The 21,578-nt window shown below is 40.2% G+C and overlaps 1 protein-coding gene across 1 annotated transcript; it reads left to right on the forward strand.

Annotated features, from left to right (window-relative positions):
- The first annotated feature begins 451 nt into the window (after positions 1–451).
- Positions 452–21,281, forward strand: gsg1l2b (gsg1-like 2b). Its single transcript, XM_035146703.2, has 5 exons — positions 452–1,129; positions 2,358–2,405; positions 5,621–5,773; positions 16,836–16,947; positions 18,009–21,281. Exons 1-5 carry the CDS (start codon positions 829–831, stop codon positions 18,307–18,309), a joined length of 915 nt encoding a protein of 304 aa, XP_035002594.1. The 5' UTR covers positions 452–828; the 3' UTR covers positions 18,310–21,281.
- The last annotated feature ends 297 nt before the right edge of the window (positions 21,282–21,578 follow it).

The raw sequence follows: 21,578 nt of genomic DNA on the forward strand, positions 1-21,578 counted from the left end.
ACTGTATTTATTTCTGTCACACACCATTCATACACTGTCCGAACAGATGTCCGGGACAATGTGGGGTGCAGCATTTTACCCAAGGACACTTTGTAATGCAGAGACTGTAGGACTGTAGGTTTACAAGGGAGAGAGGGTCTATAAAGAAAGGACTGGTTTACATTATGGGGTATGCCGTAGGCTCTGGTGATAGAGTTTATTTTACTGTTACCATATTATACTGATTCCTGCAACTTTAAGGACGTGCAAAAGTAAATTAAAGGAATGGTCCTTTAAGGGTTGAATTCTTTTAAATAGCCCCTTTTTCATTAGGCATAATTAAGAATGGTGGGATACGACCTGTTTTCAGTACAGACTGTTTTTCAAAATAAAAGCCATTAAACAACCTCGAAAAGCATCAGCATCGTTTTGCTTAGTTTTTTTTCTTTCTTAAGCAAGAGTATTCCTGAAATGAAGACAACTACACGAGAAATTACCCACCGACAACAGTCCGTTTTATGGAGAGAGAAATGCCACCGAGGATCCATGCGCACAGGACCGCTGCTCATCCCCCGTGTGTGTCCATGTGTGTGTGTGAGTGTGTGTGAGGGGGTGTATCAGGTGGGTATGGAGGGCAGCCTACAAAACGAGAGAGTGAGCAGCACTGGAGGAGCAGATGTGAGAGGACTGGGCAGCTGAAGGGGCCAATACGCGCCGCGATAATTAGCCGCGGATGCATTAACGGGAATAACCGGATCATGAGGATTTGAGAAGGACACGTCGCCACAGTCGTAAAAAACGAGGGGATTAAGTCAGGAGTCCTCACTCCCTCCGGGGCCGGTCGCCGTTATGGGGCTAGACCGGCGGCGGAGAGCATCTCTTGCTCTCACCTTGAACTTCCTCGCCTTGTTCCTGGCCGTGTCCGCGCTCACCACCAGCTACTGGTGCGAGGGGACGCGTAAAGTGGTGAAGCCGTTCTGCACCGGCCCGGTCACCACCAAGCAGTCGTTCTGCATCAGGTTCAACAGCTCCAACATCAACGACACGCGGCTGGTTCAGTACATCTGGGAGACCGGGGAGGACAAGTACGTGATGAGGAAGTTTCACACCGGCATCTGGTTCTCCTGCGAGCAGAACATCAACATGACCAGTAAGTTTTCACGGAGAGAGGCTCCGGGATCCTGCCGCTGCCGGGACCGGAGCGCGCCGGAGCGCAGCGGGGCGCACGGTGCGCACGGGGCTGTGCGCCACGGAGCCAGGTCCATCCAGTAACCCGTGATATAAGGCAGCGTCTCTCCCTCTGCTTGTATTTCCCATCAAAAAACATCTCTAATCCATCTTTAACATAGTCATGCAGTTTGAGACTAATCCCAGAAATTAATTTGAAAGTTACACTTATTGGATCAGAGAAACCCTAATCTCAAATCTTAACACCAAATCCTATAATACATTGAAAATAAACGGGTCTGGTGATTTAGAGGATTTTAGATCCAGGAATTTCATTATCCAGGATGATCCTTTATTTTATTTTTTGTATGTGCAAACTGAAAATCGTTTGTTTCAAAGATAAAGATAATCACTAACTTTAATTTTCAGTATTTTAAACAGTATTTTTCAGTACAAGGTATAAATTCCTGCACATTAAGAATCAAACATTTAAAACATAGGGAAGTGCATAAATAATAATGGTAATAATAAAGATAGAGGTGAATCATCTATCCTTCAGTAGTATCATAGAAAAGAAGAAAATATTCCCATCTGGGAAGCTGAAATCAGAGATTTTTGCATTGTTTTTGCTTAAAATTGTCTCAAACTAACCGGATTAATTATAATTGCCAATTAACTCTCTGTCAAGCTCGTCCTTTTAATCATTTGAATGGAAAACCGGAAGGGAAGGCGAGATTAAAGGTGATATTTCATCCTCTAATCCACAGCTTTTACTATGGTGTGTGTAAGCTGCCCATCTGATTTATTAGCCACTTCCAGATGAACCAGATGAGACCTGCATGCTTCTGTGGCTCCTGCAGTATGTCTCCTGAGCCCCATATACCAGAGTGTCTCTTATTGACAGTTATAGAGTTTTTGGCCCATTTGAAAATCCTGGTGGTGGAAGTATAGTGAAATGTTATTGACAGTGTTTTTAACAGAGGAGAGAAAACCCTGCGCAGTTTTTATCAAATGGTGATTTTTTTTTTTTTTATATACCCCAGTTTGATCTCTGAAAATGAAATATACCTATACCTGGGAAATCTATATTCCAATCTGGATAAATGCGGGTCTCAGAGGAAGTCCTTGTCTCACTTATCTGGATGTTGCAGCTGAGTGAATTTCTTCTCCCTGAAGTGTCAGTAAAATGTCCAATGTACAATCTCTTACAGGTGAAAACTGCAGAAGTTTCCTTAATGTCGCACCTTCAAATGAAAGAGGTAAGCATAACTGTGAAAAACACTGTAGCATTTACACATTTACCTACTAATTCCACAAACGTCTGTCTGTCTGTCTGTCTGTCTGTCTGTCTGTCTGTCTGTCTGTCTGTCTGTCTGTCTGCCTGTCTGTCTGTCTGTCTGCCTGTCTGTCTGTCTGTCTGTCTGTGGAACGCATATCTCGCGAGCCATTACATTTATTGGTTTCACTTGGCATATGTATTGTAAATGGCCCGAGAAAGTGCAGTGACCAGTTTGGTGCGAAAAAAAGATCACAACGTTCATTTTGTTGCTGTAATGCTTTAAATGGAGTTGAGTTACAGAGCTTTTATTTTGAAAAGTTGTGAACGTGGAAGATTGTGCCCATTGCTTATTGAGTCGATTGCTTGATAGACCTCATGTAATGTATGAAAAAATAACACCAGAGAATTAAATCCTTCAAACATATATAACACACAAGTGAACAGTAATAAAGAAGATTCAGTTTAATTTTATAAAGAAAAATTGATATATGAAATCCTTACTGCAGATAAACCAGGTAGGATGAACACAAGGTTTTCAAACGTCCCTCTGCACCATAGACTGTTAGACTAAAAAATCTCTGCACACAACGTCCAGCACACAAACAATAAAAGAACAGTTTGAGGAGGACTCACTAAAGACAAGGAATAATTCTGAAGTGGCTCCAGAGCATCAACACAGGAAAAGAGAACAGGCAGGTTTAGAATGGAAACGGCACCAGTGTTTGTAATGCAGCCTAAAAAGCACCAGTAAATAATCCAGCTGGGTTTATTTTTAGCCGTGCTTCTCAGATGAGGCTGAGAAGTTACTCACAGACAGAAAAACAACACTTTTTCTCAGGTTGGCCATTTTGAGGCCCTCAATCTCTGGCTCTTTTGTTATATAGGCTATTTTGTGATCGCTCTAACTAAGCTGCTTAGCGCTGCAGTGACAAGTGGACATTTTGCAAAAGGACTTTAAGACTCTTTGTCGCTGTGATGAAACGCTGGCCAACACTTTCCGCCAACAGGTTTTCCTTCTTCTGTCAAACAGCTGTCAGGACATTATGCAAAAGCTGGAAGTATACTCCTTCAATCTTTAAGCCTACACTGGATTTAAAGCCATATTAGTAGACTTTGTGCAATGAGAATATGTCCATCATGCTGGAGGCGGTCAACAACATAGCATCCCTTGCTCAAACAAGCAAATCTTCCTCTCTCGACATCAACTGTAAAAAGGTCAACAGGCGAAGGCTAAATCATCCTCATGACAGTATTTTTGGCGCGGAGAGGCACAGCCGAGCCGTGGATGAACTGATCACTCACACCGTTAGGTAATAAGTTAAGTGGTGTCTCAACGAATCAATCAACTCTAGTGCCACCTAATTAGTTCCTCCAGCCGTCAGTGCACACTCACTGTTTAGTATTTGGTGTTCACACCACGAGTCTTAGCTACTGTTTGCTTGGGAACGTTGGACAATTAGGAGACACCTATTGGAAATATGCACGTTTGCTTGCTTTGCCAAGACTCACATTATAGAAGAACAATAACACACTCGCATGTGGGTCAAGAAAGTATATAAGTGTATTCCCCATTATCACTATTTTATATATTGTGTGCTTGTTTTAATAACAATTTTTATTTTGGAAAACAACCTTACAACAACCAGTAAAGCTACTAATTATTTCATACATATTTATTGCCAGCAATGTTTGGCCATTTTTGTAAATGTATATTTGTGTTTCTTTTCGTATATTTTTATGTATATTTCATATTTTTCAATTTTTTCAATTTTTATATCTCAAAATTATATTATATTTAGATTTACATTGATGGGTATTGTTCTGAATCGCGCGCAGGATGATGTCCCCAGTTATAACTCACATCTGGTGATATTCTGTATTTTTGTCATTCAATCATCAAATGGCATTAAAACACCAAAAACCACACTGAGTCGATCCTAATAACAACTATGACAATTTTTATTTATTTATGTTACCCAGAGTCACAAGGTCACACCTCAGAAGGCTTATCTGTGAAATCTGTATCCATAATGTGGGTAAGCTAAAATGCTGTCTTAAAAAGTACAGTGCCCAGCGCTGTTTAACAAATTTGCTCACTTAGTTTTTGAAAAAAGGGAAACCTATAGATTTATGAGGCACTTTGAAATCGATCAGGCTTGGAGCTGAGAATTTACAGACAGCCAGGGCGGGGAAGTCTGACAGCATCAAGAGAAAATCTAGAAAAATACCACCTTTATTATTTAATTCCACCAACAAACCTCTGATTGGTCAACGAAATATGATCTGACACCAGATCTGCGTGAACTGCTGAAATGTGGTCAGCGATTTAGAGGTTTGGAACTAGGAAACTCCAAATGTACCTTTCCTATACACACTGACCTCGAAATAAGAAACATCCTCAAACACTGACATCTCAGCTTAGATGCCAGTGCTTCAGATAGCATTGTATTCTCATATTAAGTGTCCTCATCTACATGCTGCTCTACCACATACTGATATAATATGATTAAAATATTGAATATCAAAGCCAAACAAGAGCAAAGCTTTTATAAAAATGCACTGCAGCCAGTTTTGAATAGCATTGTGCCCACTTCCCTCCACTCCCTCACTCTAAATTTGATTGAACTCATCTTAAACTGAAGTGCGGAATTCAATTTAGAGGCAAAAATGCTTTTTTTAGCTGAGGGAAATAACCATTCATAACAATAATAGAGGGATATTTGAGATAATAGGCATTGTACTCTAGTCAATTTTGTAATTAATTAACCGTACAATGCCTGTGGTGATATATGCAATTACACCATGGCTGGTTTATGAATCCGATGATGTGTTCTCCCTTCACACTGCCGTGAGCTCAGGCTGTTGCACGTCTCTAGGTAGATCATATATCCTTTCTCTGACTGTGAAGGTTAATGATATGGGTGACGGGTCATTGGTCCACATTTCCGGACTCGTTCTCCTCCCCAACCACCTGCTTTTCTCATCCCTGTCCCTTCGCCCTTGCTTACCTACATTTTCTTTTCTAAATTCGCCACCCCCCCTTCTCTGTCACTTCCAATCTCTACACCCCCTCTATCATTCACTCAACCATGCTCGACCCCCACTACATGAATATGTTGTTTTCTTCCCCTTGTTTTTTTTTCTTCTTGTTCTTCCTCTTTGCTTTTCATTTACCGTAATCAATTCTCTCTACAGGAGTGCTGTGGCTGTGCATTGTTGCAGAGTGCCTGTACATCCTCCTGCTGTCCACCGGAGGCATCCTCATGTCCCTTGAGGTGTGTCAGTTCGGCAATGTCATCGATGGCCTCAAGCTCAACGCCTTCGCTGCCATATTCACTGTGCTCTCAGGTTGGTGGCATCAAATGGTGTATAGTTAAATGAAGATGATTAGAATGTGATTTGATGGTTACACAGAGCGATATCTGCATATTATACATTTGCAAATTTGCTGTTATTTAACTTTTCAAATATTGTATTCATTTGTTTTTTTTATCTTGCGCCTTTTTTTGGGCAGTGACATAGATGGATGTTTTCTGTAGTCATAATAAACTGGTATGGTAGACATGCTGTTATCTTGTACTTGTTCTAACTGGAGAATGTGAAATCTGTATTGCCTATGAATATTTAGACTGTTCTTTTCATCTTTTCAACAAGCCCACATAGCGTTGGCGAGTGGTTTAAGTTTAAACTTGAGACTCTAAATTGTCTGTAGGTGTGAGTGTGAGTGTGAATGGTTGTGTCTCCGAATGTTGGCCATGTAATATGCTGGCAATCCGTCCAGGATGTACCCCGCCTCTCACCCAATGTCAAATGGGATTGCTCTAGCCACTCGGTGACCCTCAAAGGATAAGTGGTATAGATGATGGATGGATGGATGTAAGTGAAAGCTACATTTAAACAAGCTTACTGTAATTGGGGGTACAGGTGTTGTCCTGTAACATAATCACTTCATATCTTATGCTGTGGTTGCTGTTTTTACAGAGTCATAGGTGCGTACGTTTCTTACAATTTCAGTCAGAGAGAATGAGTATTTCAAAGAAGTGAGTATGTATAACTGATGGTTATACAGTTTGAGTTGGCTTAAATTGTTCGGTTCTTTGAAAGCTGTTAGGTGGAGTATTTTTTGGCAGTGCAGGCCGAGTATCGTAATGATTGGAAGGTAAAGATGCTCACTTTTGTCAACCTGCATGAATATAACAGGGACCTGTCCTCTGCCGTCATCGTTAAATAATTTTTTTCCATTGCTTCAGTTTTTTTGAAAGTATGGGCTACAGTGCAGTGGGCCTCATCTCAATGACAGGACTCAGCATGTTACATAGCAGCATCTGGACAACTGCCAGAGAGATGTAGTTCATCCAAGATCATTCAAATGTGTCCTATATTACATCTACATCATGACCGCTGGGAGTCCTGCCTTTGGCACACTTCAGGTGTTGTGCCTGCATTGTAAACGCCTTCCTCAGGCTGACAAGCAGCACAAGGCAGACGCCTTTGCTGCATCAGTGGATGTGTACCCAGTCCCTGAGAGTGAAATGACGAGCCTTCTTGAATCATTGAGAAGGCAGCAGCTTGCAAGTGCCTTTATTCCACCACCGCATCATCCTCTGCAGATGACATGATAGGCAGCTTCGCCTTGACCCAGGCAGCCCAACGCAACCCTGTCTGACCACACTACCTGGTCATCTTATTATATTATTTGGGTCACCACTTTTGCTGTTCTCACCAAAGTTGAAGGTTTCATGGAGCAGGGCTTCCAAACCCTCCTCCCCCTGGATCATGACCAATCTGCCATGTCCATTGTCAAGGGCAATGTTCTCGATGCAGCACTCTTCCATTGTGAGACACTCAGAGGTTTTCCAACATGTTATTTCTAAAGAAATGTGCGATGATGAGCCCACGAGTGCTGTCGTTACGCCTCACATGGACAGTGGCATAGACCTTTGTCTGTGTAAAGCATTTCTTCTCCTCATTGTTTGATGTGGCCCACATGAGTAACCATGGAAGACACTGTGACACAGGCAACGGTAACAGGGCTTGGGTTAGTTTGTTTCCATGACAACTGCAGTGCATCAAGTAAATACATAGCTACTTTCAGAGCATTACTCAATGGACAAATGGATCAACAGCCTGATCTGCAGGTATTGCACACTACAGTTTCGCCTCGATCTCAGGAGGACAGATTCACGCCCTGAGCTCTAAACACATATTTCCATGTCTCTGTTGTCCCCAAACTTTGGAAATTCTCAGCGCTTGCTGTTCCAGAGAATTCAGTACCAATACAACCACCTGTCACTTGACTATTCCCTGGCTCCGTGGACAATTTACAACTCTACAGAGTGGCGGACATCATGTTAAGTGGGGTGACCTCGACAGTGGGACTGAAGTGCTACTTTGGCCTGTCACGACCGCGATGGAGACCAACTGTTTAATCACAGTTTGACAAAATGTGTCCTTGAAGGCGTAGCGGAATTAATACGTCAGCACCAGCCTCTGTCTGTTGCACCCAGCTGCTCCACCTCTCGCCTGAATAACGCAGAGGACGTGATGCTGTTGTGGGCGCATCTGTGCAGGAAACTGCATTTTGCATGTGTGAAAGGCAAATTCTGGGTAAACTCTGTAGCCAATTCTCCGGATTTTACCCGGAGGTCATGTCTGAAAACTGCTTTAGTGACTTACAGTATCTGCCCTCTCCAGCCTCTTTAATGCCTCAGGGTTCAAAGGGATGGCAGCTTGACTAATTCATGCCCTGACCCAGTGTTGATGGGTAAAGGCGTCAGTAGCTCCTTCTGATCCCTCGTGGTAACTTTGGATTGATTCCTGACTCCTTCTCACAACTGTGAAGAGGAAGCCACATCACACCTCTCTACCCAGTCCGAGCACTGTCCTGCGATGTTGCATGCACAACTGACTTGTCATGTTCCTTGCGCCTGTTTGTGCACTTTAGAGAGCAATCTCAAAGGCTATTGCTGTCTGCGCAGCGCCCGTCACACTAGCTGTGTGTAGCTATTTCACAGGCAAATCTGTCCTCAGGCAAGACTCCCCCTTATCAGGACGTACTGCACAAGGGGAATTTTATCCTCCATGGCTTTGCACGGGGGGATGACAATGAGTGAAAGACATTTGCGCTGCAGTTTCTTGGTCTTCCCATGCTTTTTCCTCTGATTTTATCTGCATGATGTCTCCATTTTCTCTATGACTCACTCTGTACTGGGTATTTTGTCGCAGTGATTAATATTAGATTTTTTTTTATGTGCGCTCTCTCTCCTGCCTGTTGGCATGTGAACACACAGTTGTCTTCATTCTCTGCTCCTCACTTTCCTATGACAACGTCCAACCTTCTTCTCCACTTTCTTGCAATAGTAGGCTTTATTTTTTCTTCTCCATTCGGCACATATAGGGCCACATATGGGGCCAACCCAGAGTGTAATTAGATATGACGCAATGGGTGGATATGATAATGGCCAGTAAAGGACAGAAATAGTGACAAATGGATAACTTCCCGCTTTAATCCTTTAATTAACCTTAATCCACGAGCGATAGCTAGGAAGAAGCAAATATGAAATAGAATTACGAATAGTAACTCCAAAATATAGGGGGGGGGTTCTTTGAGCTGTTGGCCTCAGTGACTCCTTAAATGTCTTAAAATAGGAGGTTTAGCAAAAAGAGTTAAGACTATCTTGCGCACTACACTTGCTTACTCTTACTCCACTGACAAAGGTCTGGACAAGCTCTTTCAGAAACATGGCATTTTTAGCTGAGTCTTAGGCTTCATATTGATCGGTTAGGTGTTAATGACTTTCCGGCTCTGACAAATGCTTTGATTTTTAGACGAATTACAGAGTCAGCTAAGTGCTCTTTGATCTTGTTGGCATGTGAAGCAATGAACAGGCTGTGCCCTTCCTGGTTAAATAACCCATGGGCTTTTGTCTTATTTGTTTGGCATCTCAATAGGGTCACGTGACATGTATCTGCCCCTGTTTCACAGTAAACCGGTAGATGTAAATTTCCACATCTTTAATATCAGGAAATTCCATGATAACAAACTAGTTACCAAGAAACAATTAAGGATATCTGTATATCTCATTATTAACCCCAAACCCTAACTGGCCCACTCTGTGCTACCCACCTTATTATTAAACAGTATTATAATTGTAATACATATCTTCTGTTTTATGATAAGTTAAAAAGTTTCAATGAACAATACCATGTTTACTTGATGACTGATGGAACTTGTCCTTAGCCAAGGACAGATGATCTGGTTAACGTGTTACCTACCATCACTCTCTCTATAGTCATAGTCAATCACTCTCTCCACTGTGTTCACCATCAGTAGTAAGCTGCCTCCTCTTTTTGCAGGCCAGGGGGTTTATAGTTGGGTTTGTCTGAGCTTTCTTGCTGAAATTAGCCATCTGAAGATGATGTAAGTGAGCAATAACAGTAAAGTTGTCGGCCATAACTAAAAACAAGGAGCTGAAAGATAATAAAATGGTCCATATATTTCAAACTAATTTCAAATTCTCTTTTAACAAATGATCCTTTTGACATTAAATAAGATTTGTGTTAATTGAAACTTTAATTCAAATGTTTTCAAGAAAGACCAGGACCGGGGTTTACTGAAGTCAAAACATTTTTGGACAATTCACCTGTCAGGGAATTTGTAACTTATACACATTCTGATACCTTTAATATTGTGTATGACCACTATTATCCCTGTGCAAAATAATGTCTTAGATGAGATGTTTTATGTTTTGTGATGGGAGTTGCCATCCTGTCTCTGGTGTTGGGATAAGGTAAAGCTTAGAGATTCTGCACCTTTATGATAATGGATAATGGGCGTCTTGACATGACTTAGGGAACTACACTTTAGCCATTGTTCATCACACATAAATGCAGAGGAATTTTCTTCATCAGCACCCAAACCAGATCATCAAGGTAAAATCCTGGCTAGCTCCCGCTTTCCTTGTTTACCCTGGCAGTTTGGAAACCCTTAAAAAACTGGTACAACTTCCTGTACAACTGGTACAGTTTCACAATGAACCACAAAGTCTTTACACTTCTCATAATAACTTAAGAGATCTCTTAGTTGGTCTGTGCTGCGCTATTTGCTGCATGCATTGTCGTGCTACCACCAGCTACTGTGTCTTCACTTACGCTGTCATGCTACCTCGAGCTACCGCATGATCCTGCTATGGTCCATAAGGTTTTCACCCCCGATGCAGATTGTGAGACTTCATAGTTTCAGCTGCAGTTGTGGCATCAGTGCAGTTTTTTCTGTTTCTTTCTCTTTCTCGCAGAATCTGTTACCCGATACCACCGTAGATTAAGTTAACTCTGTGGGAAGCGCTGAAACATCAGATCCAGGTCGTCATCCCCACATGATAGGACATGACAAATTACACAGAGTATTTAGATTTTTGTGCATTTGACGTCTGTCAGCGTCAGTCCTCAGGTTCACAGAGTTGACCCAGTTTTCAGCATCCCTGTATTCCGACAGGAATTTGTTAGAGCACTCTCCACTCATCCACTTGTTGTGTCCTCGTCTTCTCATTTCTCCACTGACAGGAGTTGAACCCAGCTTGCTCTCCTGCTACTGAAGCTTCTCAAATTCAGGCTTCAGTGAGCTGTGTTTTCGTGGCCTTGCCCTGGAATTTTGCCCGTTCTAACTTTCGGTTGAACAGCAATTGAACCTTTCAGCTCTGTCTGCGTATCTGATGTTTAATTTATACATGACTCTCTGTCTCCTGAAGTGAGGCGTTTGTATAAATTGGAAATTGAACTCTGTAAGGTTCATACTGAGGGCAAGTATCCTCGCAAAAAACCCAGAATTCTCTCATTTTTTGGCTGCTTTTTAAGAACCTCTCCGGCTTATCTCAGAGGGAGATTGTAAAATGTATGAATGAAGGGAGACATTTAGCAGTTGTTAGTGTTTTAATGGGGAAGATTGAGGGTGTTTATGGGTCCATGGGGACAGCATTAGTGACCAGATTAACCCTTATTACAGCTGTCAGTCATCTGGGGTATGATGAGGGAGACTGGGACTGAAACGAGTTTGGAGGAAAGAGCACGTTTTTGCTGTTGAGGATGGTCCGGGTGATACATTTCACACTTTCTGTAGAAACAGCACTCCCTTCAGTTTTTATCAGAGGATTGTGCTGCAAGTGCACAAAATCCCTAAGAGCGGATATTACAGTGAACCAAACCTTCTGTGGAATTGATGATTTCTGTGCACTAGTGATGATGGCTTCCGACTTTCTGTGCTGTATTTGCTTGTTTGCACCTCAGTAATGACACAAATGGTTTTCTTCTTCCTGCCAAATGGAGATGTAGTAGAGCAGTGGGTCCCAATTTGTTTTGGCTCATTTTCCACTTAGACCCCTACACTGCATGTAGGGCAATTTTGGGCCAGATGAAAGTTAATGGTTGTGAAACTATCATGATTCTGCCCTTGTGAACTTTTGAAAGATCGTTTTGGAGCTTTTTTCTATTGTATGGACTTTTTATGTCATTGATGTTTACCCTGTCTTCCTGGTGTTTGGATTTGTGTTACCCACTCATTCATTAACCCCTCCCCACTATAAAGGGGCTTCTGTGTAAGGGACTATATAGTGAGCTCATCAGCAAAAGAAAAAATACTTTCGTACACTACTCAGCGAATTTTCTCTGCACTGGTAATTAAGTCATTGTCGCAAAACAACTACTCTTTTGCTAGTCATGAAAAAGATCAAACTGCGTCATTGGAAATATTACGGACGTCCACTAAAACAGGCTGTTTTAAAATCAGCCTGTGAAAATAGCGTGAAATAGAAATATGTCTGACTTTATCTTCAGGATAATAATAAGATATTTTTAATAAAAATAAAAGAATACTAAGGAGAAGAATTGCCAAGAGTGAAGGCTGAGACTTGCTGCCCTGTCTCCTTTCGCCTTTTGTCTTACTGTAAAATCCGCAAGCACAATGCATGACAGTATATATGCTCGGGTCGTGACAATCGGTTGTACACAACTTTTCTCAACAGACTGTGGGATACAATGAGTCCACTAGGGTATAAAAGATTTTACTAAACCTTTAGACAGCACTACAAAATAAAAAAAATACTATATGGTGATTATTGAATGATTTCAGACACAGCCAGCGTTGTTTGTTTCCTTTTTTATTTTGAAACTTCATTCCTTGTGTGTCTTTTGCTTTACTTCCTGTCTTTGTCCTGTTTCCTGCCATTGTGATCGTCTGCACCTGTTCCTAATGTGTTTCACCTGTGTCCCTCATGTATATAGTCTCTGGTTGTGTCTGAAATCACTCACTATTCCCTACTTCACTATATAATGAATTCTACATAGAGGACTATATAGTGAGCTCATCAGGAAAAACAAAAAATACTATGAGTTCACTATGTAGGGTATGGAAAACGCCACTAAACATTCGGAGACCACTACAAAATGGCGAACTCACTATAGAGTGATTTTCCCTTTGTCTTTGTCAGGTTGTTAGTTCATCTTTCCTGTTTTGTGCTTCTGGGGTTTCAGTTTCACTCACCATCGTTAGTCTTCTTTGTTATTTTAAATTCTGGATTTTCCGTTTGTTTCTAAGTCTATCATCTGCATTTTGGGTCCTAGAAACATTTAATCCTGACAGAAGGGAACCTTGTCAAATCTCTGGTGCAACCGCAGTGCAATATTTGAGTTTTTCTTTTCAATCAATTTGCAAGAACTTCTCAAATTCAGGTTTTACCATCTCACAATGAAAGTACATTGCCATGAGAAAAAATCTAATTGTGTTATTTCCACCAAGAATGTAATCCTGTTCATTTGTAGGATTATGCAAAAATGAATGAACAGATTACCATGACACTTATTCGACACGTATTAAAATGTAGTGCGGATCCGGGATTTTCTTTATCACTTTAACATTGTGTCTTTTGTCATTTTCACATTTTTCCCAGAGAATAATTCATCTATTTTAAACAGGCACATTTAGAGAACTGATATCTATGAGTCTGGTGCCATATAATATATAAAAAGAGGAAGAGATCTGCATACTATCCATATGTGTATGTCAAAATAATAATAATAAACATGTATGACATGTTGCTCCTTATATTAATAATGTATTTACCCACACAGCCCACAGGGGGATTGAGACGACGGAGATCAATATTTAATGTTAAATTTTCTATTTATATATTGCTTATGTTTTCGATTAAAGAAGCCACACCAACATGATGCAAAGGTTTTTGAGTGTAGAACTCTGAAACAAGGGTGTTGTTTTCCAAACTTACTTTTGGTTTTAGAGAAACTCTTATGATTTGAACTCAATGTTTTCAGGGGCTTTAACAGATCCCATGGCTGTGGCCAACCTCTTTTTTTACTTTGCTGCAATTTAAAAGTGGAACAGAGACGGATGATGCAAACTGCAGACTTGTTTCAACTTGAATTCATGTTTTTGTTTATACAGTAGCACTGTCATTTACCAGGCAATTTCTGAAATTCTCCAAAAATTGCAACCATGTTTTCAAGATTTCCTCAGACCTATCTCGCACGGTGTGGTGTTTTATTTGAATACTTTTGAAGCTTTTGAATACTCAGTAATTCACAAGAAAAGAATGTAGGAAAAGTAAGAAAATAAAATGTAACAGGGTGATGTGTTTTTTTCCGTTTTGGATATTTCCTTTTTTTGGAAACAAATGGAAAACAGGATAATCTGCTTCTTCTGCCCCTTATGATTATTTTAATTCTTGATCAAATGAACAATTCTAAAAAGCAAGATTAGGGGGCAATATAATGTATGATATGTATTGGATAATAATTTTATGCTAAACTGTGTTTATTCATACATTTTTCTCTATCCTTGGTTAACCTTACTGCCCTCTAGTGATCATGTAGTGGATGACAATGTAGACAAATGGCATCAGACCACGTTTCTCTCTGTAATAAACCTGAACTGTGTAAGGAGCGTGTGTGATGCTCACTTCATGTCCTTGTTAAGTGCTTTGGCACTAAAAATAAACAACCTGGACTGACATTCATTGACTTCATAAAGAATAAACTGACCTTGTGCGAGCGGAACAGGAATAATTTAGACATGACACAATGTGCCAAGACTCCGATCTCCGATTTGTTCCACTCATTCCGACACACAAAGCCGCCTCTCATCTGCATCACGTTATGATAATATTGCACTGGGATATCTTCAGGAATAAACATGAGCATTGATAGTGATGAGATGGGGAATTTAGGTGTTTGGTGCTAAATCTGGTACGCTCTTGTTCAGTCCAGGGATTTGGGAGGCTTATGTGGTAATCGGATTGGAGGGCTACACATGCTAGTTTTTATTCCCGCTCTATTTTGTGGGTGATGAGAGGTCCAGTGTGACGGGTGCCAGCAGAGCCTGGGCTTTAGCTGACAAGAATCTGGCACATAACAGAAAAAAACACACGGACAAAGAAAATAATAAATAGAAGAAAACACGACAAGGAGCCATAAGAGAGAAAAAGAGAGGAAGACGTGCATTTGAGAAAAGGTCCATGAGTAATGTGCACACAGAACTACTTGTAGTTCTATTCAATTAGCTTGTCTGTGCCATTGTCTCCATTGGGGATGGATGATATGGCCAAAAACTATATCAAGATAAAAATTCACATCCGTCGATATAGATAATTATCAAGATAAATAAGTGTGTATATATAGTGGCCTTTCATTGGTATCTGTGTTATGCATTTATACTGAAACGTATATTTTACAGAATAAACAATGCAGAAAAGATTTGTTTTCTTTATACAAGTTCTATATTTGGTTGTATTTCCAATGTCTTTCTATGATCTTTATGTTTAAACTGTAAAATGTCAAGCCTCAATTACATATCTTGTCAAAGGTTTGATGACAACATCTTAAGAATTATTATAAATTTTTTATATACATATATATATATTTATTGTCCGATGTCTTGGTATCTGAAAGTTTTAATTCCCAAATATCAATTTCGGCATCCGCCCCAAAAACAATCCATTTTGGTTGTTCTCTAATAGTAAACAGCCAGATAAGGGTTACGTTAAAACCAATTTAGAGCTAACCAGGCTACACCATCTCTTCTATAAGGTGAAACGTTCTGCTGTTATGGTGCTTATTCGAGATTGTTGATCATGGTTAGTATTCTTGCCTCCAGCAGCTTTAGCATCAGCCTCTTAACATTTTGAAGACATTGTGTACAAGCAGAAAAAGTTGGCAACGGTTGTCGTTAGTGGCTGCTTGTGTGCACCTATGTCTGACCCTCTGTTTAAAAATGTACTTAGAGCGCTGTGTGATAAATCTGCCCCTGTTCTAACCGCAAACTGCCTGTGCTGTGTGAGAATGGAAAGCTTGGCATGAGAAGCGGCAGCGGCAGCCAAGAGGGACGGGACTTGGCAAACAGTCATTTGTCTCTTTTCCCTCTTTGACTCTTTTTATCTCACAGACAAAAACACATGGATGGGATGACTGTATTTATCTCTTGCTATCCCGCATTGCATCAGTGAATCCTGTAACTCTGAGGCAGAGGCCCGTGATTCTTGCAAACTGTGATATCATTTCTCCAGTCTTAGCTCCAAGCTGGTAGACTGGTTTTCTGTAATATGGAAGTGTGATCATGGTCAGGTGATGTAATGATATCCAAACCGAAAACAAACAACCTAAACAATACCTGTGACTCACTACTTTTAAATATTGGATCATTTACCTGTGGGACTCAAACTTTTGAAAACATTTTTAAAACCATGTTTCAAAAGGAAATGTCTCTTTGGAGGAATAATAATAATAATGCTATAAATAAATAAATGTAACACATTATTATATATTTATATAATCAAAACAAAATCCTTCGCATAAAAAATAAAAATGATTTTAAAAAAGCTACTGACTCAACTTGACAAGAGGCTGCTTATGTGTCAGGGGTTACAAAGGCTTCAAACTGGTGAGAAACTACTGATGTACTCAACAAAATGTTCGTTTTTATGCAACTATATCCATGAAAAAAACATGGTTGAGTCATTGTACCACTGAAATGTATTGAGGTGAGAGCATTAAGAAGTAAATACTAAGTAATGTACACAAACCTGCAACTTTCCTTGAGTTAACATTCCAGTTATGTTTGAGCTGAAATGTGATGTTTTAGATTTTAATGGAGAGCAAAGGTTGCACAAAGGAATGTCATACATGAGAGGATATGTGGTGTATGACCGCGTCATTGATGTTTATTTATTTGCTTGGTGGAATATGTTGGTAAATCGTACGTGTCAGTCACAGAGTACTGTATGTTCCCAATGTTTTCAGTGGGTCTTCAGCTTCACGTAATGTAACACTGCCACCAAGTGGTGACTGCATGGAAGTGCAGTGATGGGTATGAGATCGTCCTAAGCCTTCTTCTTCCTCCGTGTGGCAGGTCTGTTGGGGATGGTGGCCCACATGATGTTCACCACTGCTTTCCAGCTGACTGTCAGTCTGGGCCCAGAGGACTGGAAACCTCAGACGTGGGACTACAGCTGGTCGTACATGTGAGTTTACAAACAGTATGCGACAGTTATTAGATTCATATAGAAACCAGTGGTACCAGGAGAGGAAAGTTTGTTTTGTTTTTGCTTTGTATCAATCACCTTAAGTAATTTAATTCGTCTTTGCAGGGATTTTAAGCAATCATTTTTTTCCAGCTGCTATCTGGAGGATTCTTTCTTATCTGCAAGGCTTGAAATGTACAGCAGCATTTTGGTTGTTTTCATTATCCATTAATCTGTCACTGGAAACGGCCACCACCATTTGTTTTTGTGCCCTGGGGACAACTTGCAGATGCTGATATGTACCTCGTCTTCACTATAGGAGGCAGTGTTGAAACTGGAAGTGGCTCAATGCGAGCTGTTGCCAAAAGTTGAAATCAGATTGTGAATTGTAACTTGGTGGAAAATAGCCTTATACTGTGTGTTGGATTTTACAGCTATATGGAGTTTACTCTGAAAAGCCATCAAAACAGACGTGTCATAATGTCTTTACTTTTCTTTGTTAATTATGACAAAAATTATCGGGACAGCTTGGGGTTATAGTTATGTCAAGTTAATGAAATATTGTTGATCTATTATCAGATTATTTAGTAGAAAATTTCAGGAAGATCATGAAATAACTTAAATGACAATTTAAAGTGAATCAAAATTGTACTTTTTTTAATGTTTTTTCTCTCTGGCCTCTGTTTCAACAAAAAGGTTTTAGAAATATTTTCTAGTTTCTATTTTCAGCCCATTTGGGAGAGGTTCATGACATCTTTAGCAATATCAGCCCTAGTGTTTTAATCATGGGTTATTTGTTGTGTTGTCTGTATAATGCATATGAATTATAGATATTTGTAGTTAAATAAGATAGGTCGTACTATTTCATCTCACGTTGCCTTGTAAAAACTGACTTGGGACAACAGATACAAATTTGCTTATACAACTTACTCCTGCTCATTTACAGTATTTTGTCTGTTGATTAAATAAGCACTTTCCCTATCAAGTAACAAACTAATGAAAATATTAATTATATACTAGTTTGAATTAAGAGGTTGACACTATTTGTCTCTTTCCTTTAGTCTGGCATGGAGTTCCTTCACAGCCTGCATGGCGTCCTCGGTCACCACCATCAACCGCTACACTAAAACCATCCTGGAGTTCAAGCACAAGCGCAGAAACATCGAGAAGAACCTGAAGATCAAGCAGAAGCTGCTGGAGCTGGACTCTCCGGAGCAAGTGTGGGACATGTATATCAGCTCTGTGCCGAGCACTGCCGAGGAGCTGCTGGACCTGTCGTCCAACGGCCGCAAACTCTCCGACACCTCCATCTTCCTGGACCTCAACGACCTGCCCAACCAACAGGGAGAGGAGTACTGCTAGAGGAGCAAGTCGTAGCAATGTCAAACAACTGTGTGTCATTGTCATGTTCAATCGGATACAGAGATCATTTCTGTGAACAGAGTGAGACCACAGGTCGAAGTTGAGTTTTTTGGCCATTTTGTGACAATAGTCTACAACAAGTGGAATATATAATACACACACTTGACATATTGTGATCTCGTAAATTTAATAGGCTATAGATAACGTCCTATATCGTAGCTATTCAAAACAGAATCAATTTCAAACATTTAAACTGTTGAGTCTATCTTTACAAACTCTACGTTATTTTTAAAATATAGTTTTAAAGCTTCAATAAGCAGATTTAGGTCATTGGATTACACATTAAAGGTTCAGTGTGTAGAATGTATCTATCTATTAAAAATGGTTGCCTATTTAAACATTCAGCAGACATACAGCGACACCAGCATTCATTTGGAGTCATGTTTCTGGCAACCTGGCAAATATAAGTCCAGTATTCATCCTCCTTTAAACTCTTATTTGTCCACACTAACTTGTGAGCTAGTTGCTCGGTTTGTCCAGCTGCCGTTCAACGCTGGGCAGGTAGTGAACAGTGGCTTTATTGAGAATTATGTCATGTAAGCAGCTTCCTGCTTCGAAACAAGGGGATAGATAAGCAGGGTTAGTCTGGACCAAATCAATAAAGTTGTCGGCCATAAAACCAAAATAATAAGCGGAAAGACACTAAAAAGCTTTGCAGAGTTGAGGGGAAACTGCCCATGGATGATAAGTCTCTCTGGGTTCATCATTACCGTCCACCCCCTCTGACATTAGACATCGTCATTTGGTATGAAATAGTGATGAGTGGCTTTCTTGTCTGTACCTGAAGCCATGTAACTTCTTCGATCAGTCCGGGCTGTGGCTACCACTGGATTTGGGGGAAGCAGACATTTTAGCCACCTGCTACATAATGTGCAGTTAAATTAGTAGTTGTTGAAATAGTCAGAACATGACAATAGAAAAATTGTTCTAGGTTTAGAGTTGAAAAATTGTTCATAATGAGTATATACGATAAATAAAATACAGTAAGTATAGTCAGTCACTATAATCAGTATAGTTTTAAGGAGGTGGCTCCCAATCCTGTTATTGACAGCGCTGCCGTGGACTAGCTTATACTGGTGCTGTATCATTACAGAGATAAAGGTTAGACTTTAAGTAGGTTCACTATTTGACTATTCTAGCACAAACACTCTAGAAACCAAACTTTTGGGTTTTTTTAATCACATGTCCTACAGTAGCTATTTTACAACAGCTATTAGCTAACTGGCTCCTTGCTAGCACACAGATGCTAACATATATAACCTGCCACAGATCAAAGTCAGTGTCCTATTGTGATATTGTGATAATTACCTCAAAGATGTTTTGGCCAAATCATGCTTTTTTTCTAGTGTATACTCTGTGGCCCAGTATCTGCCAGAGGGTTGGCTACTAGCAAACTTTCTTTCCGAGCATTAACTGTTTTCCAGCAGCCTTAAACTCGTTCCATCATTTGCAGTTACAGTTAACTCCTCCGTGAACAAAGCAAATTTCTCACCAAATTCCCTCGTCTTGTGTGAGCTCCGATGTGATTGTTACCAGTCATCTCTGTGATGGTCTCAGTTGTTTACTGTGGCAATAATGTCTCAGAATTGATGTAGTGACGATGTATTGATGCTAAAATGCTACATGTAGCACCTTTGAGAACTAGTGCTGAAGGGTTCCCACTTAGCTGAACCACGTTATATGAGCCCTCCTGTTTGGCACTACAGTGGTGTCAATAGGTGTTAACTTACAATATACCTCTACACAAGTGATACTGCTGTGAAGGGTCACTGCTTAAACCCCGTGAGTTAAAAGGAGAACGAAGCTGAGGATTGGACCAGCGAACTAACAGAGTATGAAGATGAAGCTCTGTGGAGAGGAAATGGCCTGATCCACTATAGCACACTCTGGCTCTCAAGCCTCTTGGTCCACTGCCTGTTGGATTGTATCCATTAAGGAAAATGTATAAATTTGTTAAAGCTGTGTGTGACTTGCTGTCAACACTTTGATGGACAGCCCAATGATGAGGAGCTCATACTGATTCTAATGGTACTCGTACTTTATATTGAATTGATGACGTACTGCCTACGATGTGTGAACCGAATAGAATAAGATCACACCTTCTCAGATTTTGTGTCCTGATCTGTGACAGAATTTAATGTTTTTTTTTTGTCTCGCTATGGATGAAGTGTTTCACAGAAGGGGGACCTGAGGATTGCCGTTCCATCCACAGAGAAGTAAAAGATGTTGTCAGAGTGTAAAGGATGATGGTCGTGTGGGTAGAAGATGCCTATCGGCCATGCTGAGTGCCTTTACTTCCAGCAGCATGCCTCTGATCAGACAGCATGCTCTGCTCACGACGTTTTAACAAAGGCAATGCTGTTTCTCCAGCTAATAACTGCTTTAGTGGAAACATGTAGATGTCCGTGCAAACTGCCAAAACCTGTCAGTGAGAGGAGCCCGCCTCTTTTGAATCTTGCAGTGTTAATATTTACTTGACAGTGGGTACTTTCTGATATATTCACAGCACTGTATCGACTGAGAGACTCAGAATAAGATTGTAGTCAAATACAATTTACTTTTAAGTGCATTTGAAAATGTGACTTATGTTTGTGTATTTTATTTATTTGGTCATTTAACAATGAAATGTATTGTAGACAACTTTCAGATGAACTCTGGTTCATTGTAAACTCAGTCTCATTACCCCGGGTGGTAGTGAACACTGAAGCATGGATTGTTGTCTTTCTGTGTGTGTCCGACTTCTTTCCAGTGGCACTTTTTGTGTAGTGTTCTTTAGTTACATTTTTGTGGATAATTATTTGCAACCTAATATATTGATATTGACAACTTTATATGAGAATATTTAATTTAAAGTTGAATAAGAAGAGACTATCATAATAAACCAACATGTTTTTACTATGTTTTCTGCTTAACATTCTCCCAAATGTTCAATTTTTTGACCACAAGAGGGCCCTGTTTTCTTACTGTTACTGGCACTGGCCGAGGTGTCTTATCTCTCAGCTACTCTCACACAGGACTGGAAATATCAAACTGTGGTCTGTCACAATTTTCAAAATTACCCATAAACCCTAAAAGTATAGCCAATCTCAGTAATGTTATTAAGTTAATGTTATTATTCACATTATTGGACCCCAGGACTGTTTGCACCTTATATACAAGGCATTTTCTAGCCCCTCCATTAATGATTTGAATTTGTTTGCAAAGCAATT

The sequence above is a fragment of the Hippoglossus stenolepis genome, chromosome 21 (genome assembly GCF_022539355.2).
Source record: "Hippoglossus stenolepis isolate QCI-W04-F060 chromosome 21, HSTE1.2, whole genome shotgun sequence".
Lineage (NCBI taxonomy): Eukaryota > Metazoa > Chordata > Actinopteri > Pleuronectiformes > Pleuronectidae > Hippoglossus > Hippoglossus stenolepis.

Bases quoted from the DNA above. Each gene is read 5' to 3' on its own strand.
- gsg1l2b (XM_035146703.2), top strand. From the start codon at position 829: ATGGGGCTAGACCGGCGGCGGAGAGCATCTCTTGCTCTCACCTTGAAC. The intron at 2,406-5,620 runs GTAAGCATAACT...TTCTCTCTACAG, and splicing joins CGCACCTTCAAATGAAAGAG to GAGTGCTGTGGCTGTGCATT. The intron at 16,948-18,008 runs GTGAGTTTACAA...TCTTTCCTTTAG, and splicing joins GACTACAGCTGGTCGTACAT to TCTGGCATGGAGTTCCTTCA.